Source organism: Rhinatrema bivittatum, chromosome 10 (genome assembly GCF_901001135.1).
Source record: "Rhinatrema bivittatum chromosome 10, aRhiBiv1.1, whole genome shotgun sequence".
Classification (NCBI taxonomy): domain Eukaryota; kingdom Metazoa; phylum Chordata; class Amphibia; order Gymnophiona; family Rhinatrematidae; genus Rhinatrema; species Rhinatrema bivittatum.
Window position 1 is genome coordinate 94,515,290 of NC_042624.1, and position 24,264 is coordinate 94,539,553.

General features: G+C 41.0%; 2 protein-coding genes across 4 annotated transcripts in view; both read left to right on the forward strand.

Annotated features, from left to right (window-relative positions):
* Positions 1–14,708, forward strand: part of ERICH3 (glutamate rich 3) — a 73,420-nt gene extending 58,712 nt beyond the window's left edge. For 2 of the 3 annotated variants that reach the window (XM_029617563.1, XM_029617564.1), the window contains 3 exons: positions 394–855; positions 10,611–10,742; positions 12,586–14,708. In XM_029617563.1, the coding sequence (XP_029473423.1) occupies positions 394–855; positions 10,611–10,742; positions 12,586–14,687 (2,696 nt within the window). In that variant the 3' untranslated portion in view covers positions 14,688–14,708. The remainder of the gene's footprint in view (positions 1–393; positions 856–10,610; positions 10,743–12,585) is intronic. The other variant, XM_029617565.1, reaches the window with a different exon arrangement.
* LOC115099760 lies at positions 14,683–22,467 on the forward strand. The gene is made up of 2 exons (XM_029617566.1): positions 14,683–15,825; positions 18,893–22,467. Exon 1 carries the CDS (start codon positions 14,867–14,869, stop codon positions 15,818–15,820), a length of 954 nt encoding a protein of 317 aa, XP_029473426.1. The 5' UTR covers positions 14,683–14,866; the 3' UTR covers positions 15,821–15,825; positions 18,893–22,467.
* The last annotated feature ends 1,797 nt before the right edge of the window (positions 22,468–24,264 follow it).

Here is a 24,264-nt window from a genome sequence, read left to right on the forward strand (position 1 = left end):
AAAGAGCACTAATTTCTTTAGCCTTTCCTCATAGGAGAGCCGATCCATCCCCTTTATCATGTAGGTCGCCCTTCTCTGTACTTTGTTTAGTTCTGCTATAGTTTTCTTGAGATGGGGTTGACCAGAGCTGCACACAGTTGTACCATAGATCGATACAGAAGTATTAGAATATTCACAGTTATAGTCTCCATTCCTTTCCAGATAATTCCTGACATTCTCTTTGCTTCAGAGTTTACAGAGTGTTTATGGAGATTTCTGAAGTCTAATGAATTAAAAACATGGGAGCAAACTGTAAAGTGAATCTGGAATTTGTGTACAAATAATGAACTAAACGAAATGATATACAAATACATTGACCAAAAGGATAACATAATTTATTTTTAATGTTTGTAGATAGGAACAAAAGATCATCCATTTCATCCAGTAATACGTTGTATAGTAGCAGCAGTGGAGACGAGTCCGAAGCTGAGAAACCGGAAGACCATACCGAAGGGTCCTCCAGCAAAGCAACAGAGGAAAACCAGCCTGAATTATACAATGATGCTGAAACAGAGCAGATTAATAGTGAGGAATCGGCAGATGAAGATGTACAAAGACAGGAAACTGACGTCGTGGAGGAGGAAGAATCTGAGGTCACCAAAGAAGAGGCAATGTCAACAGAAGATGATGGGCCAATGAAGGATTTTCAAGATGGAACCAGCAAGGGACTTTGTAACGTGAGATTGATGGAAACTGGCACAGCGGATGAAGGGGAGGAGAATGTTCTCATTCCTGCTGAGGAGGACAGAACTGAAACAGAATATGAAATAGAGGGTATAAGAATGCAGGAACCTTTTGAGGTTGATGATGGAGGCGGTAAGTATAGAAATTTGTGAAAACGTGTTCTCCCCCGTGCATGTAACTTTTTTTAATTTTATGCCTTTTTGCAATAAAGTGTAAAAATGTCTGTGGCTGCATTTTGAAACCTCCTGAGAAATGCAGTTGTAGAAATATCCCAAGTACAAGACTTGGTGTTTGCTTTCTGTGTGCCAAATAAAATCTGTTTCAATTTACTCTTTTATTTCGACTTAACAAAATTGTAATTATTTAGTATAATATGTCCAGTGTAAGGCTTTGGCCATTCTTATTTATTTTCTTTTACAGACTGTGTGCAGACCTTAAGATGCAGGTTGTTATGGGCTCTAGTCGTAAACCAAATTTCCCATAAATACAGGGTGAAAAAATCTATTTGAAAATAAGGCCTTCAGTGTCTATGGTGCACCTAATCTCCAAAACAAGCAGAGCAGTTTGCTTGCATACTAACCCTGGGATGAGTTGTGATACACGCTGCCCACTATTGCCCCCATAGCATCACAGCAAAAGATTTTATTAATTGCCAGCGCTACTGCTGGCGATAATGTGTAAAACATAAATATTTTATTAACCCCGCCCTAACCCCTCCCCTTTCCCTCACTTACATTTTAACGCACGCGATAACGGCCCATTGCGTTTAATGAATGACCCGGTTTGGTAGAAAAACGATTCTTCTTCACCGCCGTCCACACAATGTGTTCCAGTTTCCTGACCTTCCGCCTTGCAGATGCTGGGTTTATATTGTTCGCACCACACTATCTATTTTTTCTTTGACAGCTTCTCTGTGGGCTGCTGAGAACGGAGTAGTCTTTGTAGAGTATGCTTAAGGGAGGCCACAGAGGGTTAGCAAGAGGGCAAAACCCAGAGTTTATATTCCTTAGCTTTCTTCAAGCTAGCCTTGAAGGACCACAAAATGTAAGGTCCATGGTCCTGCAGGACTGCCAGAGTCTTCTTTTATGTGCATCTTAAAAAGTCGTATTTGTTCAGTTTGTGACAGTGCTAAATCAGACGGCGTGCACACAGATTGCGCATCATTTTTGCACTGCAAATCTTGCACCTATCAAAAAAAAAAAAATTAGGGCTGCAATGCAATTAAGTTGCTAGCTTATATTTTTATCAGAACATGGCAGCCGGTATTTATGCACTTTAGGTATAAGGAGAGGGGATCTCTGCACTGTATTGGCATTTCTTGATCTGGGCTCCGAAGCTCCCGCAGTAACAGCGATGCAGCACCCAGGGAACAGTAGCGCTGTCCAGATTTTATTAGTAGAGAGATAACACATGATGTAAAATATAACGTAAAAGTACCTACATTTTGGTATTAAATCATATGGACCCCATAACAACGTGGCGTGGAAGCTAAATAAGAAATGTCAAAAGTCAAACTGTATTTATTTCTTCAGCGCCTCGCTGTACAGGTTATAGCTGTAATTCTCCTTCTGGCTTGCTGTAGTATTGTGTTCTCATTGTGTGCTGATACCGGCTTTACTGGACTGCATTTCTGTCGCTGCTGTTTGCTGCACTACCTTCTGCATGTACTAGCCCAGCTTGTATAGAATAAAAGAAGGAACTATGTCATGCTATCTTCTTTGCACGTTTTGCTAGTGCTAGAATTGCTGTTTTGAATGTGCGAGGTCTCCGTTTTTGGAGACCCTCCTAACATTAGTCATGGGGACAAAAGTGCCGCGTTTCGAAGCTCCCGAAGGTAGGTTATAAATAACGTAGAGAGAGCGGGGCAGGAGGTGGGAAAGGCTTGATGGCCACTTGCAGGATGTTCAACATTTTGGATTCCAAATATGGTTAAGAGCACCCATTTCTAAAATCAGTCCTGTTCTTTTGGTCTGAAGGTTGGAACATAAGCAGCAAAATAGGTAAAGGCACTCCATCTGGCCGAGTTAATAAACGGGACACCCTTTGTTTTCTCTCTAGAGGTTTCACTGGGATTTTCATCCCAGTGAAGATCCTGGGAGGCGGGGTGGGAAATTATATTAATGAGAGGAGCGATAAGTAATAAAGCATCACAGGTCATATATCCATATTCAGAAAAGAGAATTCAGTATTTCTGGTAAAATTTCAAGACAGAGCAACTAAGGAACCCATTCATTCTCAGCATCGGACATTTCATGGACAAATGCAAAGCTATCATTAATTAGCTCTCTAATTTGTAGCCCACCTTTCTGGGTTACAACAAACACTATAAAGGATAATAAAATCTCAATTTCAAAATAACAAATAAACAAAAAGTGCTTTTTGATAAAATAGCTGGTGTTTAATAGCTGTGAGGACTGGGTCGGTGCTGAACGTTCCTTCTCTCGCTCTCTCTGACACTGCCCTATCAGTTATGAGAACTCAAAGGGAACAAATCTCTGGGCTTAGCCTTTACTGCAAAATGCCTTGGCCCAGCAAGGCTTTAGCCATATGGAAATTAGCAAAAAACCAGCCCCTCCATGAAAACCAAAAAGTGTTTCCCTAAAGATGCAACATGTATGCCGATAATTCGGTTTTCACATATGTTGATCCTTCAGGGTAATGGGCATTTTAGCTGCCCTATGCCAGTCTTTTTAAAATGCTGATTTGAGAAGCCGTATTGCACAGTATCTGGTTTTTTTTTTAAGGGGCACTTCAATTTAAAATGTCCCTTTTTAAAAAGCTATTTGGAATCTGCAGGTGTCTTGCAATAAAGTAGAAACTCATAGCAATAATTATGGCTAAATTATATACATAAAAACGTAAAAATCCTAGTTTATAATCTCAATCAGCTGGCATAGCATGAGGTGTCAAAGACTGCAAGTTTCATAACACCTGTCTGGAAGAAAGATAAACTCTCACAAGCACGAGAGGTTCATATTTTCCTTGTTAATTTCCTGCAATCTTCAATTATCTACTGGAATTCAGTCTTTCCGTGTTAGGATATGCTTGCCATTAAAATTGTAATTGCTTGTTCTGTTAAAAAAAAAAGAAAAAAAGAAATTGTTTTAAGACAACTACACCTGCTGTGCAAATACGCTCATCATTTCACTAAATGCTATCTGGATGGAAACGAGCACAAAGCAGACCACAATATACTGTACTAAAACAGGAATGGAACGTAAAGTGCCTGGCTCCAGGCCATAAGGAACAGGTGAGCCAGGGTCATGGTTTGCGTCTTCCATGTCAAAGTTTCTCAGAATCTATTCTGCATGGCCTGGGACTTCTACCTGCGGTCATCTTAAAGCCAGGCGTGAAGGTCACCGAGCAGTCCCATTGGGTTTCTTCAGGGACTTGCTTGCTTGTTTTAAGGTTTTGGTCACAGCAAGCAATACACGCTGCCTAGCTATTTCTCTTTTCTCTTTATAGAATTAGTTGTGCGTTCGGCCACGACAGAGCTCAGTCTTGTGGCAAAGATTACAACAGCAATGAATGTTGCAAGCAGTTGTCTGCTCTGATCCTCCTCCGCCTGGCCTGGTTGGCCAGGCTCTTATGGCTTCCATGTAATTTTACGGGCAAAATGTGGTACCTGAAAAGCTAGTGCACTTCTCTATTCAAAATGTTTCATCTGGAATTTTCCTTTACTTGCTGGTAGCCGTATTGGGCCTGAGGAAAGCCGGAGTCTTTGTAGGCTGTGATACTTTATTTTACAGAATCAGCAAAGTGCCATAGTACAAGAGCTTCCAAGATCTCGCAGACCTCTTCTTGAAAAGGTATCCCGAACTGCAAAGACTTTATTTCTAGAATTAATTCAAATAAAGTTTTTGAAATCAGATAATTTCAAGTTCCGTTTCTGCTACCCTTTAAGCCTTTTGCAATCACAATTCCTGTACATAGCCAGACCAGTCCAGACAAGCGGGTTATGCATCCCTACCAGCAGATGGAGACAGAGTACAAAACCTTGAGGCACTGCTACATAACCGAGAGTGCCACCTGCCCTCCCGCAGTATTTCTCTGTCTCCAACAGATGGTAGAGGTGCAAACCTGCAGTCTGACCAAATTTTAAACTGAGAGACAGAAATGGTTTCCGGAGTTTTCGAAGGCGGTGTTAGGCTCCTTCATGGACCATCCTTCAGGTGAAGCCGGGTGACCATTTTCTGCATCTTTCTAATCATGGGGTTATGTTGCAAACAGTTCCCTCCTTTTTACCGAAGGTGGTGTCCTCTTTCCATCTTAATTAGATGGTCCAGGGATTCCCCTCAGGAGAGGGAACTGCATCTTGTGGATGTACGCCAGATTATCTTGCGTTATCTGGAGGTCACTGATTCTTTTCGGCGCTCAGATCATCTTTTTGTGTTGTTTGGAGAAGCAAAGAAAGGTGATAACGCCTCGAAGGCCACGATTGCACGGTGCCTTAGGGAGGCCGTTTGCTCTGCGTATATTTGTAAGGTTCGTAAGGTACCCGAGGGGCTGAAAGCACATTCTACTAGGGCACAAGCAGCTTCTTGGGCAGAGTGTCAATTGCTTTCTCCCCAGGAGATTTGCAGAGCTGCGGTATGGTCTTCGCTTCACACTTTCACCAGACATTACCATTCGGACATGCGCACACAGCAGGATGCGTCTTTTGGTGACAGTGTGTTGCGAGTGGGTCTTTCAGGTTCTTGAACAGTATAGCAGTGCTTGGGTACATCCCACTTGTCTGGACTGATCTTGGTATGTAAAGGAAAGGAAAATTGGTTCTTACCTGCTAATGTTTGTTCCTGTAATACCACAGATCAGTCCAGAGACCCTCCTCATCGCTGCCAAAAGACTGTTTCCTGATAGTCGATATAATGTAGCTGGAAGAGTTTTTGTACTTAATTTTTGTGTTTCTGGAGACGTCAAAGGCTCCGGGGCAGGGGGTTCCAGCCCTGCTTTACCTGCTCACCCTAGATGGGGTTTTGTAGCTTCTAATTCTTTGGCTTGGGTACAGGTCAATACTGAGGAACTGCAGGTGGCGCTCTCAGTTATGTAGCAGTGCCTCAAGGTTTTGTTCTGTGCCTCCATCTGCTGGTAGGGGGTGCATAACCCACTTGTCTGGACTGATCTGTGGTATTATGGGAACGAAAATTAGCAGGTGAGAACCAATTTTCCTATTTTATCTGGGATACAGTAGTGTGGTTGCCCAAGTCTCTTGCCTGTACAGTCAAAACGCCATCTTTTGCTCTAACCTGATGGAGTGTAGATTTCAAAACTCAAATCAAGAAATGTATTAGTCTAATAAGAAAGTATCACCGTATTTAATTTTATTTGTTCACCTTTATTTCCATTAATTTTATCAAGTGAAAAAAAACAATAAAGTCACTGAACCTACCAGTTAGTACTACAATATCACAGCCTTGTCAGTGTATTTTTGCATTCTGCATTGTAATATATTCCTTGCAACAATTTGCCATGAAATATCATCGGGAGCTAAAATCCATTTTGTTGAGGTCTAATAAGAAACGTCACTCCCCAACTTCTCCCCTTCCCCCAAATAGCTTTTCAGCAGATTTACGCGTGTTTAAGGAAAGTTAATATAAATTCCCACTGCAAGTTGATGACTGCACAGCAAGAAATGTGTTTATTTGCAGTAATCTTTCTCCCTTAAAAGCACAGATGCTGAAAATAACCTTTTGGCACTGGATTCTCTGTTTTAATAATGCCCTGTAAGTCATTGAACCTCCTTTGCCAGAGCCATTCTAGAACTTTGCAATTAAGGAATAGATTGACTGCAAATATCTACTCCTGTTAGTCAATCAGAAAACTAGCTTAGCCATGGTGTCCTCATTATCAGCTGCACCATTCTTCCTAGTGATAATGAGACAATAAATGAGCTATCATGCTAAAGTATTCTATTTTGAGCTCTCTTTCTATAACTCTTGAAGGAGCCACAGTTTCTTTATCTTGCTGCTAAGCTGCAGTAGCCAGGACTGTAAATTGAACTTTCAAGATTTCCCATTCAGCTCATGCGACTATTAATGGGTCCATAACACCAAGCAGGGTACAGCACACCCAAGCAGGTCTCTGAATAACATGGCCAATTAGCTTGAAAAAGGGTTTTGCCCTGTTTCTAAACAACAAACCATCAAGGGAATACCCTGATGTGTGGTGATGTGCGGTAACTGTGTCTGAGATAACCACTCTGCGATTATCCCATTATATAGCCACCGTCTTTATTCTCCAAATAATGTTTTATATTTTTTTTTCTTATTTCTTTTTCTTGTGTTACAAATATAGAATAGGTTTTAGTTAGGAATAAAACACAGTTGTGACATTTGTTGCATTTTTAAAGAAATGTGTTGTAGAGCCCTTGAAACCGCAAGGTGGCTAGAAGAAAAAACTCTCCGAGGTCCCTGAAGCAGACAAATAGTTGTCGAAACACGTCCGATGTCGGGCAGGCGGCTTCGACCCAACAGAAGCGGCAGGAATTTATCCACATTCACGGAGACCGATAAGTACTTATAATAATAAGAAGCGAGAATGCTCCAAGAGGGTCGAGCTGACCGCCAGGGAGAGAGAAAATCAAGGTCTTGATTTGTAACACAAGAAAAAGAAATAAGAAAATATATACAATTGTGCAGTTTGCGTACGCCGAGCCGTGCTGCCGTCCCCCGTTCTCACCCAGGCCACTCAGAAATCGGAGCGGCCTGGAAGGGAACTTCCCTTCCCCCTAACCTGCCCTACTCAAACCCCCCCAAAATGTTTATTTTACCTTTTGCGCGCGCCGGCAGCCTGCCGGCATGCGATCCTCCAACACAGTGGCAATGGCCGCTCTGTCGGAGGCCTCTGGCCCCACCCCCCGGACCACCCATTTTGTAAAGCCCTGGGACTTACACGCATCCCAGGCTTTACGCGCGTCGCCGGGCCTTTCTAAAATAGGCCCGGCGCGCGTAGACCCGGTTACGCGCATAAATCCTTTTAAAATCCGGCCCACAGTGTCCAGAAAATTTACTCTCACCCCTACAAAGGATCAGAAGAACCAGAAATGCATAGATTACTCTGGATTGTGGTAGAATGAGACATGTGAAACTGACTCGAACCAGTACACAATACTTTCATGGCATTAGAAATAGACGATACTCCTGAAAAGGCATTTGAAGTTGTGACAGAGCTAAAGGAAATTACCTATTGTAGATGGGACCCTAAAGATTGTGTCAGAAGATCCCAAAAGAACAGGGAAGTGTTTCTGGGTGTGGAGGGAAAAAGCTTAGGTGAAATGCTTTCATGGATCCTCAGCTGACAGAGATATTACTAGTTTTTAGGGCTGTGCAATGTTTTATTTTTTTGTCTCATTTTTGTTTTATGTTATTTTTTGCTTGATTTTGTTTTTAAAATGGTTCACTGAGGGTTTTTCAGTTTCCCCTAATTTTGTGGTTAGTGCACACTAACTGGACTTAGTGCACACTAAATCCAAGTTAGTGTGCACTAATACAAAACTTTAAAACCCCCACAATTTTGGCATTTTTTTCTTTTGTTATGTGCTTTTTGAATGCACATCCCTAGTAATTTTCACCCCGTTCACACACGAAAATGTATGTTATGTACCGCAGCAGTATTTATTTCTAATGGGCCTATTCACTGAGGGGTTGATTTTCGAAAATGTGCGTGGGCGTCCATGTACACGCGGTTCTGCGACGGATTTTAATGTCCGTGCGTGCATATGCAGGCAGTGGTCACTCTCTCGCGCTCAATGGGGGGGGGGGGGGGGGGTGTGATTTTTAAAAAATATGCACGGCAACGTGAGTAGGGTTTACCTAGTTCCCTCCCAGTCCACTCCCTAACTACCCTTCCTTCCTTTTCCCCTCTCTTCCCTGACCCCTAACCCCTACCTAGCTAGCCCAAATGTTTTTGCTTTAATACTTAACTTCCGCATGCCAGCTAGCTGCCGGCACTTCCCCGGGACAGGACCTAATGGCCGCTGTCCCGCATGGCCCGGCACTTCTGCGCATACCGGGAGATACGCTCGTGGCTGAGCCATTTTAAAATGCGCATGGCCCAGCCTCACACGTATCTCCCGGATTTTATGCGCATGGGCTTTTTAAAATTCAGGCGCTGGCATGCATTTTCCACATTGAAATAGTGATGCCCATTTGTGAATAGGGGTGATAATCTTGAGTTAGCCGCACAGGGAGATTTGGCATTTCATTGCTGGGCAAAACATAGTGCTGTGGTAGTTGTAGCACTTTCTCCACCTTCTCTCTCTCCTATCTTTGTGGCAGTACCTGGGGCAGGAGCAGGGCCACAGTCACCAGTCACTGGCATGTCACAGCCCATTACTGGATCACAAACCTGAGTTTAAAAACCACTGAACTAACTTTGTTTAGCTGCCTTGTTGACATGCGGGATATTTGTCATTAGTGAAGCAGAGAGCGCTTCTCTCATTCAGAAAGTGTAGATGTATTATCATTTGCATTGTCTCAACTTTGCATTTAGATTTTTCAGAAAATGCTCTAAGTGGTGCAGAAGGTTGTGCCACCAGACATCTTCCTCTGGGGACACTACCTGCATTTCTTACCATAGTTGGATTTAACCAATGTGGTAACCTCTGAATACAGTGTATTTTGCTTTAGTTCACAAGTGAAACAAATCCTGTGGTCTCAGCCTCTTGAAGTGGATGTTGATCCACATCACAACACTACTATACAAACTGAGAAAAATCATCAGGTCCAGCAGTCTCTCTTCAGGCTAACATTTGAGGGCATTAAATAGAAAAGCTACTGTAGGTAGGTATTAAAAGCTATACTGCTATGGTAGAGAAAGAAATGGTCACATGGGGTCATGATTATAGTGCTTCAGATCATTTTGCATTAAGTGGGCTTGCTTAGCTATTCATGCCTCTTGGGTTTAATGTATGTTTCTTATTAAATTTGGTAATTTGCATTTAAAACATTTGCTGATTTTACATGTTCTCATCCACACATGAGTAGCTCAGTTTGAATTCTTTGTCTTGAAAATATTTGGTTATTGGTACAATTTCTATCATGCCAGTTTCTGGAAGTGCATGTTTAATTCACAATAATACCACTTAACCCTGATAATTCTTCAAAGGGTGAAGAACAATTGATTGTTACATTGATGCACAATAAAGAATTCCTAGTCATTCAGTTCTAAGTACATTAAACGACTCTACAAAAGGCTATTTTCCGTGCTCTGTGATTGGCATGTGAGTTCTGCACGTGTATGCATGCATGCTTATCTTTCTGCATGCATTTCTCGGCTGGAGTGCTTTCACTTTGAAATAGTTTCTCTGCTAGAGCTTTTAATTTGAAGATGAATTGGATCATTTCCTTGTGTTCGGCGTTAATGGCTTTTAAGTATCTTGTACTAATATTATGATCCATTTGTCACAGAGGTTGGGGGTGATTGTTTTATTTGTGACTTTTTAGACAATTGGGTAGATTCTCCCTTCCTCGTTTCTTTTGGATGCAAATCAACAATGGAATTCTGCAAAATATGGCTTGGTGGGATCCGTTTCTTTCCAATTTCAGAATTGTTTGAATGGCGGCATCATCCCAAAGTAATGGAGAAAAACTGGGAAGGAAGAAAGAAGGGAGAATGGGATGGGGGAGAAAGTTACAGAGAGACCAAGGCCTCAAAAAGGGGCCAGTAAGAAGGAGCCAGAGAAAATGTAAGAATAATTTCCATAATCTGTAGCCTAGCCATGATTTGTTAGATTTATTGTGCAAAATTTGACTATGGAATTCACCAGAAATGTCTGTGACAAATTTGTATCACAAATATGAATACAATTTAATGGATTTCTTTTCTTTATGGTTATTATACTTTTGTTTCTTTTGCCCATTTTTTAAATGTGTTTGATATTTCTAAAGATTGCAAATTAGTCCAAGAGAAAATAGCAAAGGCAATTGGAAGTGCTGAGCACCTGAATTCAGAACCTGAGCCAAGTGACTCAAGCACAGATGACGACGATAATGTGACTAATTCAGTTCATGATGTAGATGGTAAGGTTGCTTGTTATTAACTTTGCACTATATCATGCTGCTTTCTTTGTCTTATGAATTAGCAAATTATGACTGCCAAAGAATCAGGCCAAAGAATTGGCATTGCAAGGTTGCTTTCAGATCATTTCTGGTAACATACAAATAGAGCACCATTTATCTGGAATGGTTGGGACCAAAGCTATTCTAGATAATAGATTTCTACGATCTTGACATCAACTAATTTAAGATAATAAAAGCTTTTCTGGATAATGGAACACGTGATGCCAACCAATGAAGGTTTCTCCAAATAGATCATAGACCTAGAGCTGTGAATTTTTTCTGGATGAGAGTTTTTGGTTAATAGGTCTTAAGATAAATGGGGCTGTGCTGTAATTGTTGTTTTTTTTGCTATGTACAAATGAATGAACTTGTTGGAGAAGATCATCTAAAATTCTTTAAAATTGTTATGTTTGGTACATTTTGATATGCTGTTGGACACATTTAAAAAAAAACCCAATACAGTGTATTGTATAAAGAAATATGAAAGCAGATGATTTTATTTTTTTTTTCATTTATCGCTTATATCTAAGCTCTAAGTGATTTAAAAAAATACATATGTAATTAAAATATAAATAACATTAAAACGAATGACAAACAACTCCCATTAGCAAATAAAATACAAAGTAAATTAAAATGTCTGAAATTAATGATCACAGACTGCTCAAATGATAACCAGAAGGCTATTCCAAACTGCCTATTTTCCCTTCTACTGCGGTATCATACACTCTAGTTCTCCAATGTTATCGTCCCCTCATCACAAATCCTTTCTGCTTACCCTATACCTCTTGAGTTTTGATGTCATTTTTGCCTCTACCACCACCACTGAGAGGCTGCTCCTTGCATCAAACACCCTTTCTATGAACAAATATTTCCTTGCATTACTGTTAAATATGTTTCCCTTCAATCCCATGCCATGACCCCTTGTTTAAGAGCAGAGATTTCTAAACCTGTCCTGGTGACCTCCCCCTCCCCCCGCCCCAGCCAGTCAGGTTTTCAGGAAATCTAAAATGAATATTCATGAGATAAATTTGCATATAACCTCATGCATATCCATTGTGGATTTTCTGAAAACCTAACTGGCCATGAGGTCATCAGGCCAAGTTTATGAAGCCCTATTTTAGAGCATCCTTCCCACATCCCATGACTTCCTCTGTTTTCAAAAGCTTAGTAAATATTTTTGTTTCATGAGTTAAGAAAGGAGAGCAGAGACATATTTATTTTTTGATCCTTTTTAATTAGTTTAATAATTTAGAAAATTGTTGCAGGGGCAAATGAAAAAACTTAAGATAATACTCAGTAGACCCAAAACATATTGTTTACTAAGCTGAGAAACAGGCAACAGAGAGAACTTTCATGTCAATAGATTGAGCCAATAATAATGCAACCTTATGTTGTGTCAAATAAACTTCTGGGAAGAATTACTGGCATTTTATTATTTGTTCTTAAAGATTTAAGTATTCCTGTCTAACTGGAATGCAGCAATATGCAAGACCAACAGTCAAATCAAGTATGAAGAGTGTTGCAAGTCAACTACTTTATCTATGGTCAATGTAATCACAGAGGCACTCTTGATAGTTAAAAGTAAATAAATAAACCAAATTAAACACAATATTTGGAGTTAGTTTAAAGACCTGCTGGCTGAAACCATGATCATGCCCATGGTGGAAGTCAATAGTGACTTTTTTTTTTGTCAGATTTAATGTAACAAAATAATTCTATTTGTGTACATTATATACAGGCACTGCTTTTAGACATACATTTATAATTCTGGGAAACTATTTTCTTTTCTTTTTATACTTACTAGAGAGAAAAGTGGTATCAGAAGAAAAGGAGTGGATAGCAAAGGAACTGATAGTATCCAAAGTAGAAGAGAAGTTTGAGGCCGAACCAAAGAAGGACGGGTCTTTAAAGGAATTAAGAAAAGAGGACAAAGATATAAAGGATGAAGCCACAGAACAGGTGGCTGCTGAGAAATCAGCATCTTTAGGAGAAGAGGAAGCACAAGAGGCATCTCCTGGTGGTGAAAAGATGTCAGACCCTGAAGCAACTACAATGCCTATGGATGTCGATGTCAAGATTCTAAAAGGAGGCTCACCTGAGAGAGTGGAGAATTCAAGTAATGGGACAGTGATGGCTAAGGAAATGACGACCAATGGGAAGGAACTTGTTGATAGAGCTAATGGGTTGACTGAAGAAGCAAACCATGAGTCTGGAAAAATAGATGAAGGGTCAGAGACAACACTCATGGGAGATGAGACCAACGAAAGAGATGGGCAGTCAGGACTGGAAGAAGCAGAAGCTTTAGTGGGAACCAAACAGGAAGATGTGTTAGAAGCAGCAGCATTTGTGCAGGAGGAGGTGATAGAGGAGTCAGCACCAAAAGGGGAAGGGAAAAAAACAATTAAGAATGAGGAAGCTTCAGGGGAAGTATCATCTGAAGGGAAAGAGGCAATAGTAGAGACGACATATGAATTGGAAGATTTGGCAAAAGATATAGCAATTACCATGAAAGAAGTTCCAGCAGAAGCAAATCAAGGGATAAAGATAAGATCAGACAAAGCAAGTCATGAATTAGAAGAAGCAGAAACAAAAATGGTAGATGAGGTAAGAACAGATAAAGTAAGAACTGAGCTAGAGTTGATGAGAGATGAAGCAGCTCATGAATGGGAAGAAATGGGCACGGGAACTGAGCCCAATGGACACAGGATGACTGAGGAAATAGTAGTGGATAACAAGACACCTAAGGTGGTAGAGGTCGATGGTAATAAAATATTTGTAAGTAACCAAGAAACGGCAATGGAAGATGCACCCCAACTGGTAGAGGTAGCAGCACTAAAAAGAGACAAGACCATAGAGGAAAGCGTAACTGAGGAAGAAGATACAACTACTGAAGCAGGAAAGTGTACAGCACTTGAACAAGAAGAAGAAGTAGTTAGCGTTAAGGAAACAGCCAAGAAGATGGTGGAGGTAGAAATTGAAAATGTTAAAGAGGAGGCAGTAATAACTGAGAAGGTAATATCTAACACAGCAGTGCCTAAGGGGGAGAATATGGCAGAGGAAGCAGAGTTTGAGCAGGAAAAGCTGACAGAGGAGTTAGCAGAACTAACCAAAGAGGAACTGGCGAAAGAAACAGAGCATGAATGTGAGAAGGCAACTATGGAAGTAGCACCTATGAAACAGGAGGAAGCCGAGGAAGTAGCACCTGAAGAACAGGAGGAAGAAACACCTGTGAAATGGGAGGAAGCAGCACCTGGAGAACAGGAAGAAGCCACACCACTAAAATGGGAGGAAGCCGAGGAAGCACCAGCTGTGAAAAAGGAGGAAGCTGAGGAAGCAGCACCTGAAGAACAGGAGGAAGAAACACCTGTGAAATGTGAGGAAGCAGCACCTGGAGAACAGGAGGAAGAAGCACCTGTGAAATGTGAGGAAGCAGCACCTGGAGAACAGGAAGAAGCCACACCTCTAAAATGGGAGGAAGCCGAGGAAGCACCAGCTGTGAAAAAGGAGGAAGCCATCGAACTAGCACCTGTGACATCAGAAGAAGTTGAGGAAATAGCAAATAAAGGGGAGCTGATGATAGAGAAAGCAGCACCAGAGAGAGAAGGGGAAGGTATAATGGAAGACTCTAGCATCATAAGGGATGAAATGACCGAAGAAATATTTGAGCGAGAGGAAGTAGTATCTCATAGTGATGAAGTAGAAAAAGCCCCAATTGAGACAGAGAAGGCAACAGAAGAAACAAAGTGTGAGACTGAGGAAGCAGGAAAAGAAGTAGTTCCTGAAAGAGAGGAGGTATCAGAGGAAAAGATATCTAAGCAGGAGGAGGCAGCAGAAAAAGTAGATCCTGAGAGGGAGGTGGTATCAGAGGAAAGGATATCTAAGCAGGAGGAAGTAGCAGAAAAGTAGTTCCTGAGAGGGAGGTGGTATCAGAGGAAAGGATATCTAAGCAGGAGGAGGTAGCAGAAAAAGTAGTTCCTGAGAGGGAGGAAGAAGAGAGTGTGATAACAGAGGAAGCCCTGACTGAGAAAAAACTAAAAGAGGGAGCAGTAGCTGAAGAAGGAGAGAATGTAAGTGCCAAAGAAAGAATGCCTGAGAAGCAGAATGCAACAGAAGTACTGATGCTGGAGGGGGAGGAAGCATCAGAGAAACCTGTGGATGATGGAGAGACAATGGGAAAGAGAGCAGTGCATCCTGGCGATGAAGCTTTTGAGGGAATAGCACTAAATGTGGAGAAGGAAGTAAAGGCAGTACCTGAAGATGAGGAAGATCTGACAAAGCAAGTAAAACCTGAAAATAAGGAGTCACCAAAAGAAGTAGCATTTAAGGAAGAAGCAGTTGAGGAAGCAGCACCAAAGGTGGAAGAGGCAGCCAAGGAAGTAACACCAAAGGGGGAGTTCACAGCTGTGGATGCCGCATTCATGGAAGATGAGGTGCCTGAAGAAAGAACCCCCAAGGGAGATGTTACAGCTGAGGATACAGAAACTAAAGGTGAGGGAATGTTTGAGGAATCGGAAAGTGAACGCAAGGTTCCAACTGAAGAAGCAATGCAAAAAGGGCAGGAAGTAGTGGGGGAAATGATGCCTGAAAGGGAACAGGCGGAGGAGCAGTGGCCTGATCAACCAGAGCAAGGAGGATCTGAGAGGAAGGAGGAATTGATAGAGAGAGCAGCACCTGCAGGGAAGGTATCTGCTGAGAAGGAGGTGCTTGATGAAGGTCAACATGAAGAGCACTTGTGTCGAGAAGACACAGCACCTAACTTTAAGGAGTCAGTAACAGACGCATCAGAGATAGGGATGAAAAACGTATCCAAGAGGGAGGAAGAGCAGACAGATAAAGTCAAGCTGGAAGATGGGAGTGGAAGTGAAGAAACTAGCATAGAAGAGTCTCTGTCTAGCTCAGAAAACAGAGGAGGTGCAGAAACTATTTCAGTGCTTAAGATGGACTTGCCTGGCACTAAGAAGGAAGGGCGAGATATATCCCAAGAGAACAACCATGAAACAGAAGTTATAACAGATGAGCAGTCCAAGGAATTTAATTAAACATGGTTAGTATAAATTAGAGAAATTAATGAATGGGTTCACTTATATTTTCAATTGTATTTCAAAGTCATGAGAAAGATTTGAGCCCCAATTTGTACACCACTCGGGTAGGGGTGGGAGCTCTGGCTGCTGGCTCAGAATCTTTTTTGTTTTAAGTCTGTTGGCACTTATCCAACTATATTATTTGAATACAGCCGCGTACAGTAAGCTTAAAGATACCTGAGAACACATTCCTGAATTAATTTAACCCTAATCAGGGCCACGTCTGGAGTTAGCCAAATAATTTATTTGGCTAGTTTCAAATATGGGAATTAGCTATATAGGGTTCGTGGCTAACTCCTCCCTGCCCCACAATGCCCCCTGAATGCTCCTCGGTTATCCAGCTACATTTTATCTGAATAAACTGTAGCCGGATAAATGGCAGCGATACTCAAACGTCAACCTCTATCTGGATAAACCATAAGTTATCCAGATAAATGCCTTTGAATATCGACTTACTAGGGACTGATTTTGAACTGCTAGACAAGAAATCAATATGGCCAGATTGTGACATGAAAAGGATAAGAGTACGGATTCTCCTACCACAGACAAATCACACCAACCCTATAAGAGCCATATAGGGAGGTTCAGTGAGCCGGTGAGCGGACAAGTTATCTGGCTAATGTTAAACAGAGAACTTTTTCCCAGAAATTTAGCGGGATAAACATCACTCTGAATTTACTTGGCTGAAGTTATCCAGCTACCTGTAGCCAGTTAACTTTAAAATCTAACCGCCTCTGTTTGAATATAACCGGTTATGTCTTAAACTTATCCAGTCTTGTGTGGCAGGGATAAGTGACCCGTGGCCCAGTTCTTCCCTCCCTGCCCCAAACCCCTCTGATAGCGATTAAAAAAGATATGTTGGCATCCAAGGTCGGCCATCTCTGGTTCTATAGTAAGTGCCCTTTCTTTCCCTGCTTCCATCTGGCACCTTTAGATATGAAGGCCCCTCTGCTGGGATCGCAGTTATGGACTGCGGTCCTGGCTGCCCTCATCGTTGCTACGAGAGCAACGCTGGAAGCCAGGCAAGGCCAGATAACTGCAGCCCTGTTGGGAGGCAACTCTAAAAGCTATCCGGCTGACTTCACCTCACACAGCTGAAAATCGGTTCAGTTGGCTGGAAAACATAGAACCGTCCCGGGAAGCCTTTTTTTTTTTTTTTTTTTTTTTTAAATCTGGATAGATTTTAGTTGGAAAATGACTTATCTGGCCTAAAATCTAGCTGGAAAAGTGCTTCAGGATTCAAAAGCTTGTGAGCTATCTGACTAAACGGCATTGAATGTTAACCCTAGAGAAAATTCACCCTCTAGGAAGCTTCTCTGCTAAACAACTCATCTGATCCTGCACAGCATTCTCTCATCACCTAATCAACAACCTTCACAAGCTCATGAATTAGAAATGCCACCCGCTGGGTCACTGTCTCTGATAACAGAAGAATACCAGTTCATTCCTAGTCCTTACACTCTGTTTTTTTCCCCCCTCTTCTCTTCTGCAATGATTGAGCGATGTATTAGCACAGAAAAAAAAAAATCAATATATGTTCCATCAAGAGGCAACCGCGTACCCGTGTACTGTGCTGATTTTCCCATTCTTATTTTTTTTCTCCACATCCTAAAGTTAGAGCTAGCATTGGGATTGTCAACCAGCTCCTTTTTTCTTTTTTTTTTTTTTTTTTTATTTCAGAACAGACCGACCCAGTCCTGGTTTTTGCCCCATTACAGGCAGGGACTTGTATTTCCAGAATAAGTTCATGCCTGCAGTAGAGGATAAAACTAGAATTTGGATCAGTCTGACCTGAGCAAGTGGAGCCCGCTGGCATCCCTAGCCAGCATCAACAACTGCGACCCTTGTGGGTACATTTTCTCTGCAGTCAGTGCCCAGGATAAAAAGCGCACTGCTTGGAACCCATGAATATATGTCATTTTTTTTTTTTTTTTTAGTTTACTTTTATCACCATTGTTATTCCACATCCATCAGACCAACTAGGGTCAGTGATGACCATTTGTGGGCACAGGCCCCTCACTCGGTTGGTAACAATGATTAATGGCCTCTCCAGCAAACACTGGAGCAGGTGAGCCACCGTCTTGAGCTCTTATTAAGAAATCGTGATAAGTGCAGCCTTCTGCTTTGACTTTGTCCTCTTTCCAGAGATAAGAGGGCCATTTTTCTGAGTGTGCCTGAAAAAGCAGACTGACTGGCAATTCCTGCTAATACCTATCCCTAGAGGGATGTCAGCATGTAGGGAGCTCTCAAATCAGACATTAGCATTAGCAATGCTCTCTCGAATATTTCTTATAAGTCACTTTTTCGGAAGCAAGGAGATTGATGCAGGAAGACAGAGGAGGGTGAAATAAAGGGGCAGTTATATATTTATGTGCCCTGGATACTAAGCTGCATGCGAGAAGCCTCCTAGATATGAATTTAATAGAGGATGTACAGCTCTGGCCATGGTTATCTACCAGTCGATCCTTATGAAAAATGAAGAACAGGAAAATAAATTCTCTTTAAAGGTTTGATTTGACCCCTTTTAATACATGGGTGGTATTGTTATAGATCAGGGCCTGGTCCTCGTGTGCCACAAACTGGCCTGATTTTCAGGATATCCACAATGAATGGGTAAGATTTGTTTGCATGCACTGCCTCCATTATGTGCAAATACATCTCAAGCAGATTCATAGTAGATATCCTGAAAAGCAGACTGGTTTGTGACACTCATGGACCGAAGTTGATTGCCTTGGTATAGGTTTTAGAACAACCTTTAAGAAACTAGCACCTACTTGTCCAGAAGATCTCTCTTACTGTTACTGAATTGGCTACAGCTGTGCAATGTTTTTACCCTGAATTAACTTGTAGAGAGAGTTGGTGCGCAATTAGATGTCTGGAGTTGATGGACAGTTGGGTCACCTTTCAACCTAAACCAACCCCGTAACTGTGTCTAGGAACCATAACAATAATATTTGTACCAAGGCATGAGGTACACTGACTACATTTATGTTCCACAGTACATCTAATATATTGCCTTTTATTTCCTAGACTCCTCTCAAGGTCAGCAGTACGTTATCTTCTGGAAAATGCTGAATCTGGGACAAGAAAGCATTTGAGTGGCCTGACAGTTCATGCTTTTATGTAGCAGCCCATGTGCTGAAAAGAAAACTATTTCTGTGAATTTGGAAAATCATTGGATTTGAACTTATTTGTGACATTCTTGAGCATCTTCTCCATCCATTGTTTTATGATTTCAGTTTGGGAATATTTAGCAGAGGGAAAATAATTAAAATAGGTGATACAGAAGATATATTATGGGGATTGCTAAACGGCTGTCCTAGTGCACGTTGTGTTGGCAATGAAAATAATTTTTATTCTCCCGTCAGCGTGCGTTAGGGGGTGAGGTCCGTGGTATATTGTTTTTCAATCTAGCTGGCATGGTAAATGGGCATACGTGACCAAGGATCTCCTCCATATCGGCCGTTGGGAAGAGATTATGGAGGCAATTTTCAAAACTATGCAGATTTTTGCAGTCTGCTGGTACTTTTCCTGCAAACACTGAACCAGTTCTCAAAGGCCAAGACCCCCATACATTACTTTCTGTAGGGAAAAAAAAGTACTTGCAGAAATTTGTACCTCCTTATTCTGAGTATACTTTTTCCCTGGGAAAAAAAAAAACCTCAAGTGCACAGATTTGAAAATGCGTTGTTGCCGCCTTCAACCTCACCCATTTCTGATCCCAGGTTGATGATCTCCAAATGTATTTTTACCTGCGTACTGAGTGGACCGTCTACTTGCTTTTGAAAATTGATCTCCTCAAGTATAATGCCAAAAACATAGGAACATGGAATCTGATGGCAGATAAGGACCGTGAAGCCCACCCTGTCTACCTACCTTATTTCTTGGTGCTGTGCCATTTGACCTCTGTCCTTTCTGTCATGTGTTTGCAGTTAGGGATCCTCTGTGCTTATCCTAATTCCTTTACTGTTTTTGCCTTTGCATATCTTCTTTATTCAGTCTTGATTTCCACTTAATTTAATCGATGCACACCTAGATAAATAACTTTTCCTTAATGTATAAATAATGCACTTTACATCTAAAAATCTTTGTTTACATTGAAAGAAACCTACTGTGACCTTGTCTCAGTGCACTATTATTAACTCTTATATGGCATTCTAGCAGCCGTATTGGTCCTGCAGAAAACTGGATTCTTTGCAGACTGTAGTACTTTTTACTGGGCCAACATGAAAAATTATCCAAAGATGCTGATATACATGACTTTTTGAGATCATCTTCAGGTGTCACGGGGAAAGCTGATATATGGCATGTTTCCTTGCTTCAGCTCTGAGGGAGGGACCTAAGGGGTCTTCAAAAGGTCATGTTTCTTGTATGAAAGGTATTTTATATATGCAGTATATTGCTATTGCACTAGTTATTAACATTTTGGCAATGATGCTGTATTATGGTCAGTATGCACTGTATTTAAGTGCTGAGATATTAAATGAATTATGTTCTCTTATTTCCAAAGCTCAAATCTAGAACTTAGCAGGACAACCAAAAATCCTAATATATAAACCAACTGTGGGTAAGATGTAACAAATGGGGTAGCACCTGCTTGACGAAAAAGGATCAATTTCTCACGCACCTCGCTTTAGATAGCATCCTCCCTCATACAGAAACAGACTACAGTAGAGATGCTAAAAGTAGTTAACATTTACAGCACGTAGCGTATTTTATCCTAACATGATCTTACTACGATGTATGCCAGAAACAGTTGCAGTTGATTCCGAGGTCAGGCTTTGTAGCATGTTTCTAGCTTTCACCTGCATGCAGCGCAACACCGTCTTCCCATTAGAAAAGAGGAGAAGGCATAACATTGTTGTTTTTACTTAAATAAAACTAAGCAAAATGAAGCAGAGCTGGAAAAATCAGTTTACCTACTCAAACTCTAGCGCCCATGCCAGCTTAGGCTATGCTCCTATAAGATTGCAAAAGGTAAGTAGAGTTTGATCCGGCCTGTATTTGGAGAAAAGTGTTGGGCACCACAGGATGTGATGCTGGTGGATCAATCAATATTCAATCTTTACCTTAGCATCTTGTGCCAGGCTCGATCTTAAGAATGCTATTTTGTTAAAATAAGAAATATTAAACTGGAATCCTGCCAACTGTATGGCATTGGTACTTTTTGAAAGAGTAGGGATAATAATTTTGGTGCAGTGGATAAATTCTACATGATCTTATACAATCTAGTCACTGAAATTTCTTCTATAGGAGAAAAACCTTTATTAGATTCAGTATAAATTGTCTCTCTGTTATAAACTGTAAAGCACTAGGTGGACAAGATCTGTACAAATGTGCTAAAAATCTGATCACAAATACATCATAAAGGAAGGCTATCCCAACAGTTTTTCCAATGTGAAGTGTGGTGCTCTTACACTAAATCACATTCACTCTACACGATACGACTTAAGAAATTACTGACAGCAGAAAAGTCATCCAATGCTACTGGGAACTTTTATTTATGTAGAAAAAAAGCAAGTCCATATCATTTCAAGGTTTCTTTGCTGCTTTTCTTTTGGTTATGCTCTTTTTATCTTGGGATATCCTCTCACATTTTAATGGTGAACAGTGGACATGCTATTCCTGAAAAAGCAGCTTTACTAGTGTTTACCCCAGTTGGCCTGTGCCTGAGTAGATCCAGTCCACTCTGTTAGTTATTCTTAAAAAGTACGTGCTCTTTGGAGTGAAAACCAGGTTGGGTGCAAAGAAAGTCCACAACTACTGGTATACAAAATGTATTTTATACCATCAATTAATACAATCTTATAACATTCAAATGAATTTAAAAGAAGAAAAAGTAAAACAAAGACAGGCAAGGGACACCCCACCCACAAAAGGAGACATAACGATAAGATAGAAAAAATAAAGCATGCATCAAATCACGAATAACTGATCTGTGTGTAATTCTTCACTGTAACGATTCAGATTTCAAAATAGAAACAATCCATAAGGCTGTGCCTTCTGCTTCTGCACATACATTTAATGAGGGAGATTTTCATTTTCCTTTTTTCAAGAAAGGTGGTTTAATTAAAATATTTATAGTGCTATGTTTGTTTGCCTGTTTCTGCACATATGAGAAATATATAATGCACAAAAAATTCCTTATATAAGGTTTGTTAGGAATCATTTTTTTTTCTGCTTTACAGAACTGTGAATATTTTCTGTTTGTTCACACTAAGCACTTTGAATTTATCATGGAAGAGCCTGAAGAAGATATCTTGACTTGTTTCCATGACAATGTTATTTTATACATAATAATTGATGACGATGCCTATTATCTTTGTAAGAATATTAAATGCCAGCCTTTGAAATTGTACGGTAAATAGATGTGCATATTCAGCAGATGCTCTATTTTGAAAGTGTGTCGTGTTTGCTAATTCAAAATTTTACTCATTTGTACATGTACTGTAAACATGAAATCCTATATATAGACGTTAATTCTTTGGAGCAAGTTTTCATAATGTTGTTCAGTGTTAAAAGCATAAGAATAATGAAATGGTGGATCCTGTATGAATTTATCTAGCATATACAATGGTATGAATTAAAACTTATCATTGACCCTACTCATCTTGCCTGGTATTGTATGTCAGGTGTTTTTGAAGGACATACATAGTTCAAAGACAAATCAAAGGAACACATTCAAATAAATTGTAGCAAATACATTTTTCTGAGTATAGTTTTATTGCTGGTAGCTGGTAGAATTGTTTTGTCAGAGATTTAACTGATTTTACATGCTGTCTTTCTTCAGTATAATTATTTTATTATTATTATTTATTATTTAAACACTTTTAATATACCGATGCTCAAGACCAGGTCTTATCGTACCGGTTTACAATAAACTAGGGGGAACCAGTTAACAGTAATGCTATAATGCTAGTAACCCTCACTCCCAAATGTTTGACTTCTGCCTTCTAGAAGCAGGAGCAGACTGTGGCCCCATATGACTTATCTCAGTGTTGACCATTGGATTACTGCTTGGACACTGATGACTATGGGCTATCCTACTGATGCCATGTGTGGGCTGTTCCATGGGGGGTCTAGTGGGACTGAAGATCAGGTACTCCTCCTTTCCGCCCTTCCCAGCAGGTTGTGGCCTCCCCAGCTGTGGGTATTAGGGAGGGCTTTAGAACATAAGATTGCCATACTGGGTCAGACCAAAGGTCCATCAAGCCCTGTATCCTGTTTTCAACAGTGGCTAAGCCAGGCCACACGTACCTGGCAGGATCCCAAGGGGTAGATAGATTCCAAGCTGCTTATCCCAGGGATAAGCAGTGGATTTCTGCAACTCCACTTTAATAATGGTTTTGGTTTATGGACTTTTCCTCCAGGAACTTGTCCAATCTTTTTTAAACCCAGCTACACTAATAACTTTCACCACATCCTCTGGTAATGAAGTCCAAAGCTTAATTATGCATTAAGTAAAAATTATTTTCTCAAATTAGTTTTAAATGTACAACTTAGTAACTTCATTGTGTGTCCCTTAATCTTTGTACCTATTCACGTTTACTTTGTACCTATTCATGTTTACTTGTTCTACTCCACTCATTGTTTCATAGACCTCTATCTTATCTGCCCTCAGCAGTCACTGGCAGCCACCCCCATCCGCTGGATCTTGGTAGCAAGGACCTGGCTGGCCATAGTAGTAGTCAGCACAGGGGTCTATTATCTCCCACACATTTGAATGATGACTTTGAGTCAGGTTAGACTGGTGGCCCCCACCATCTGGGTTCAGGCTGTATCCTGCATAGCAATAGCAGTAGGCATCATGGCTACCACAAGGCTTCTCCCACACAATGGCTACATGCAGGATGGTTAGAGCTAGTAGTTCAACTCACATGCTATGGCTCAGAGCCAATATTGGGGGCATGGGGAGCAATTAGACCAAATTAAGGAGCCAAATGAGGTACATTTGGGGCCCAGTGGAATAGCAGCTACATGCCCCTCCTCTGCTGAGCTTGTGATGCAGCTGGTGCAGGAAGTTCCCAGTAATATGAATGAAGTAGAGACACTGCTAGCTGAAACATTGATCTTTTATTGAAATCATATACAGGCAGTTCTTTAGCAACCTAACTGATCAGGATGTTAGCTAGAAACAGGGTTTGGGCATAGCTGAATGCAGCCTTTTCCTCATGTCCTTCTGGTATGGAAAGCCAGAGAGGTCTAGACACCACACCCCCTCCTCCCTATCTAATGTAGACTTTGAAATACTGGGATCGTGTTGTGATGTGTGTTGATTGACTCATGGTACATTGAGTTGTGGCTAACTCCTGATGGAACTATTTATAGAGGCTTGGTGACAACCTCCTGAGCACTGAGTTCCTTTTTGGTTCAATGTTAACGGTTGGCTTGGCGTCAAGCAA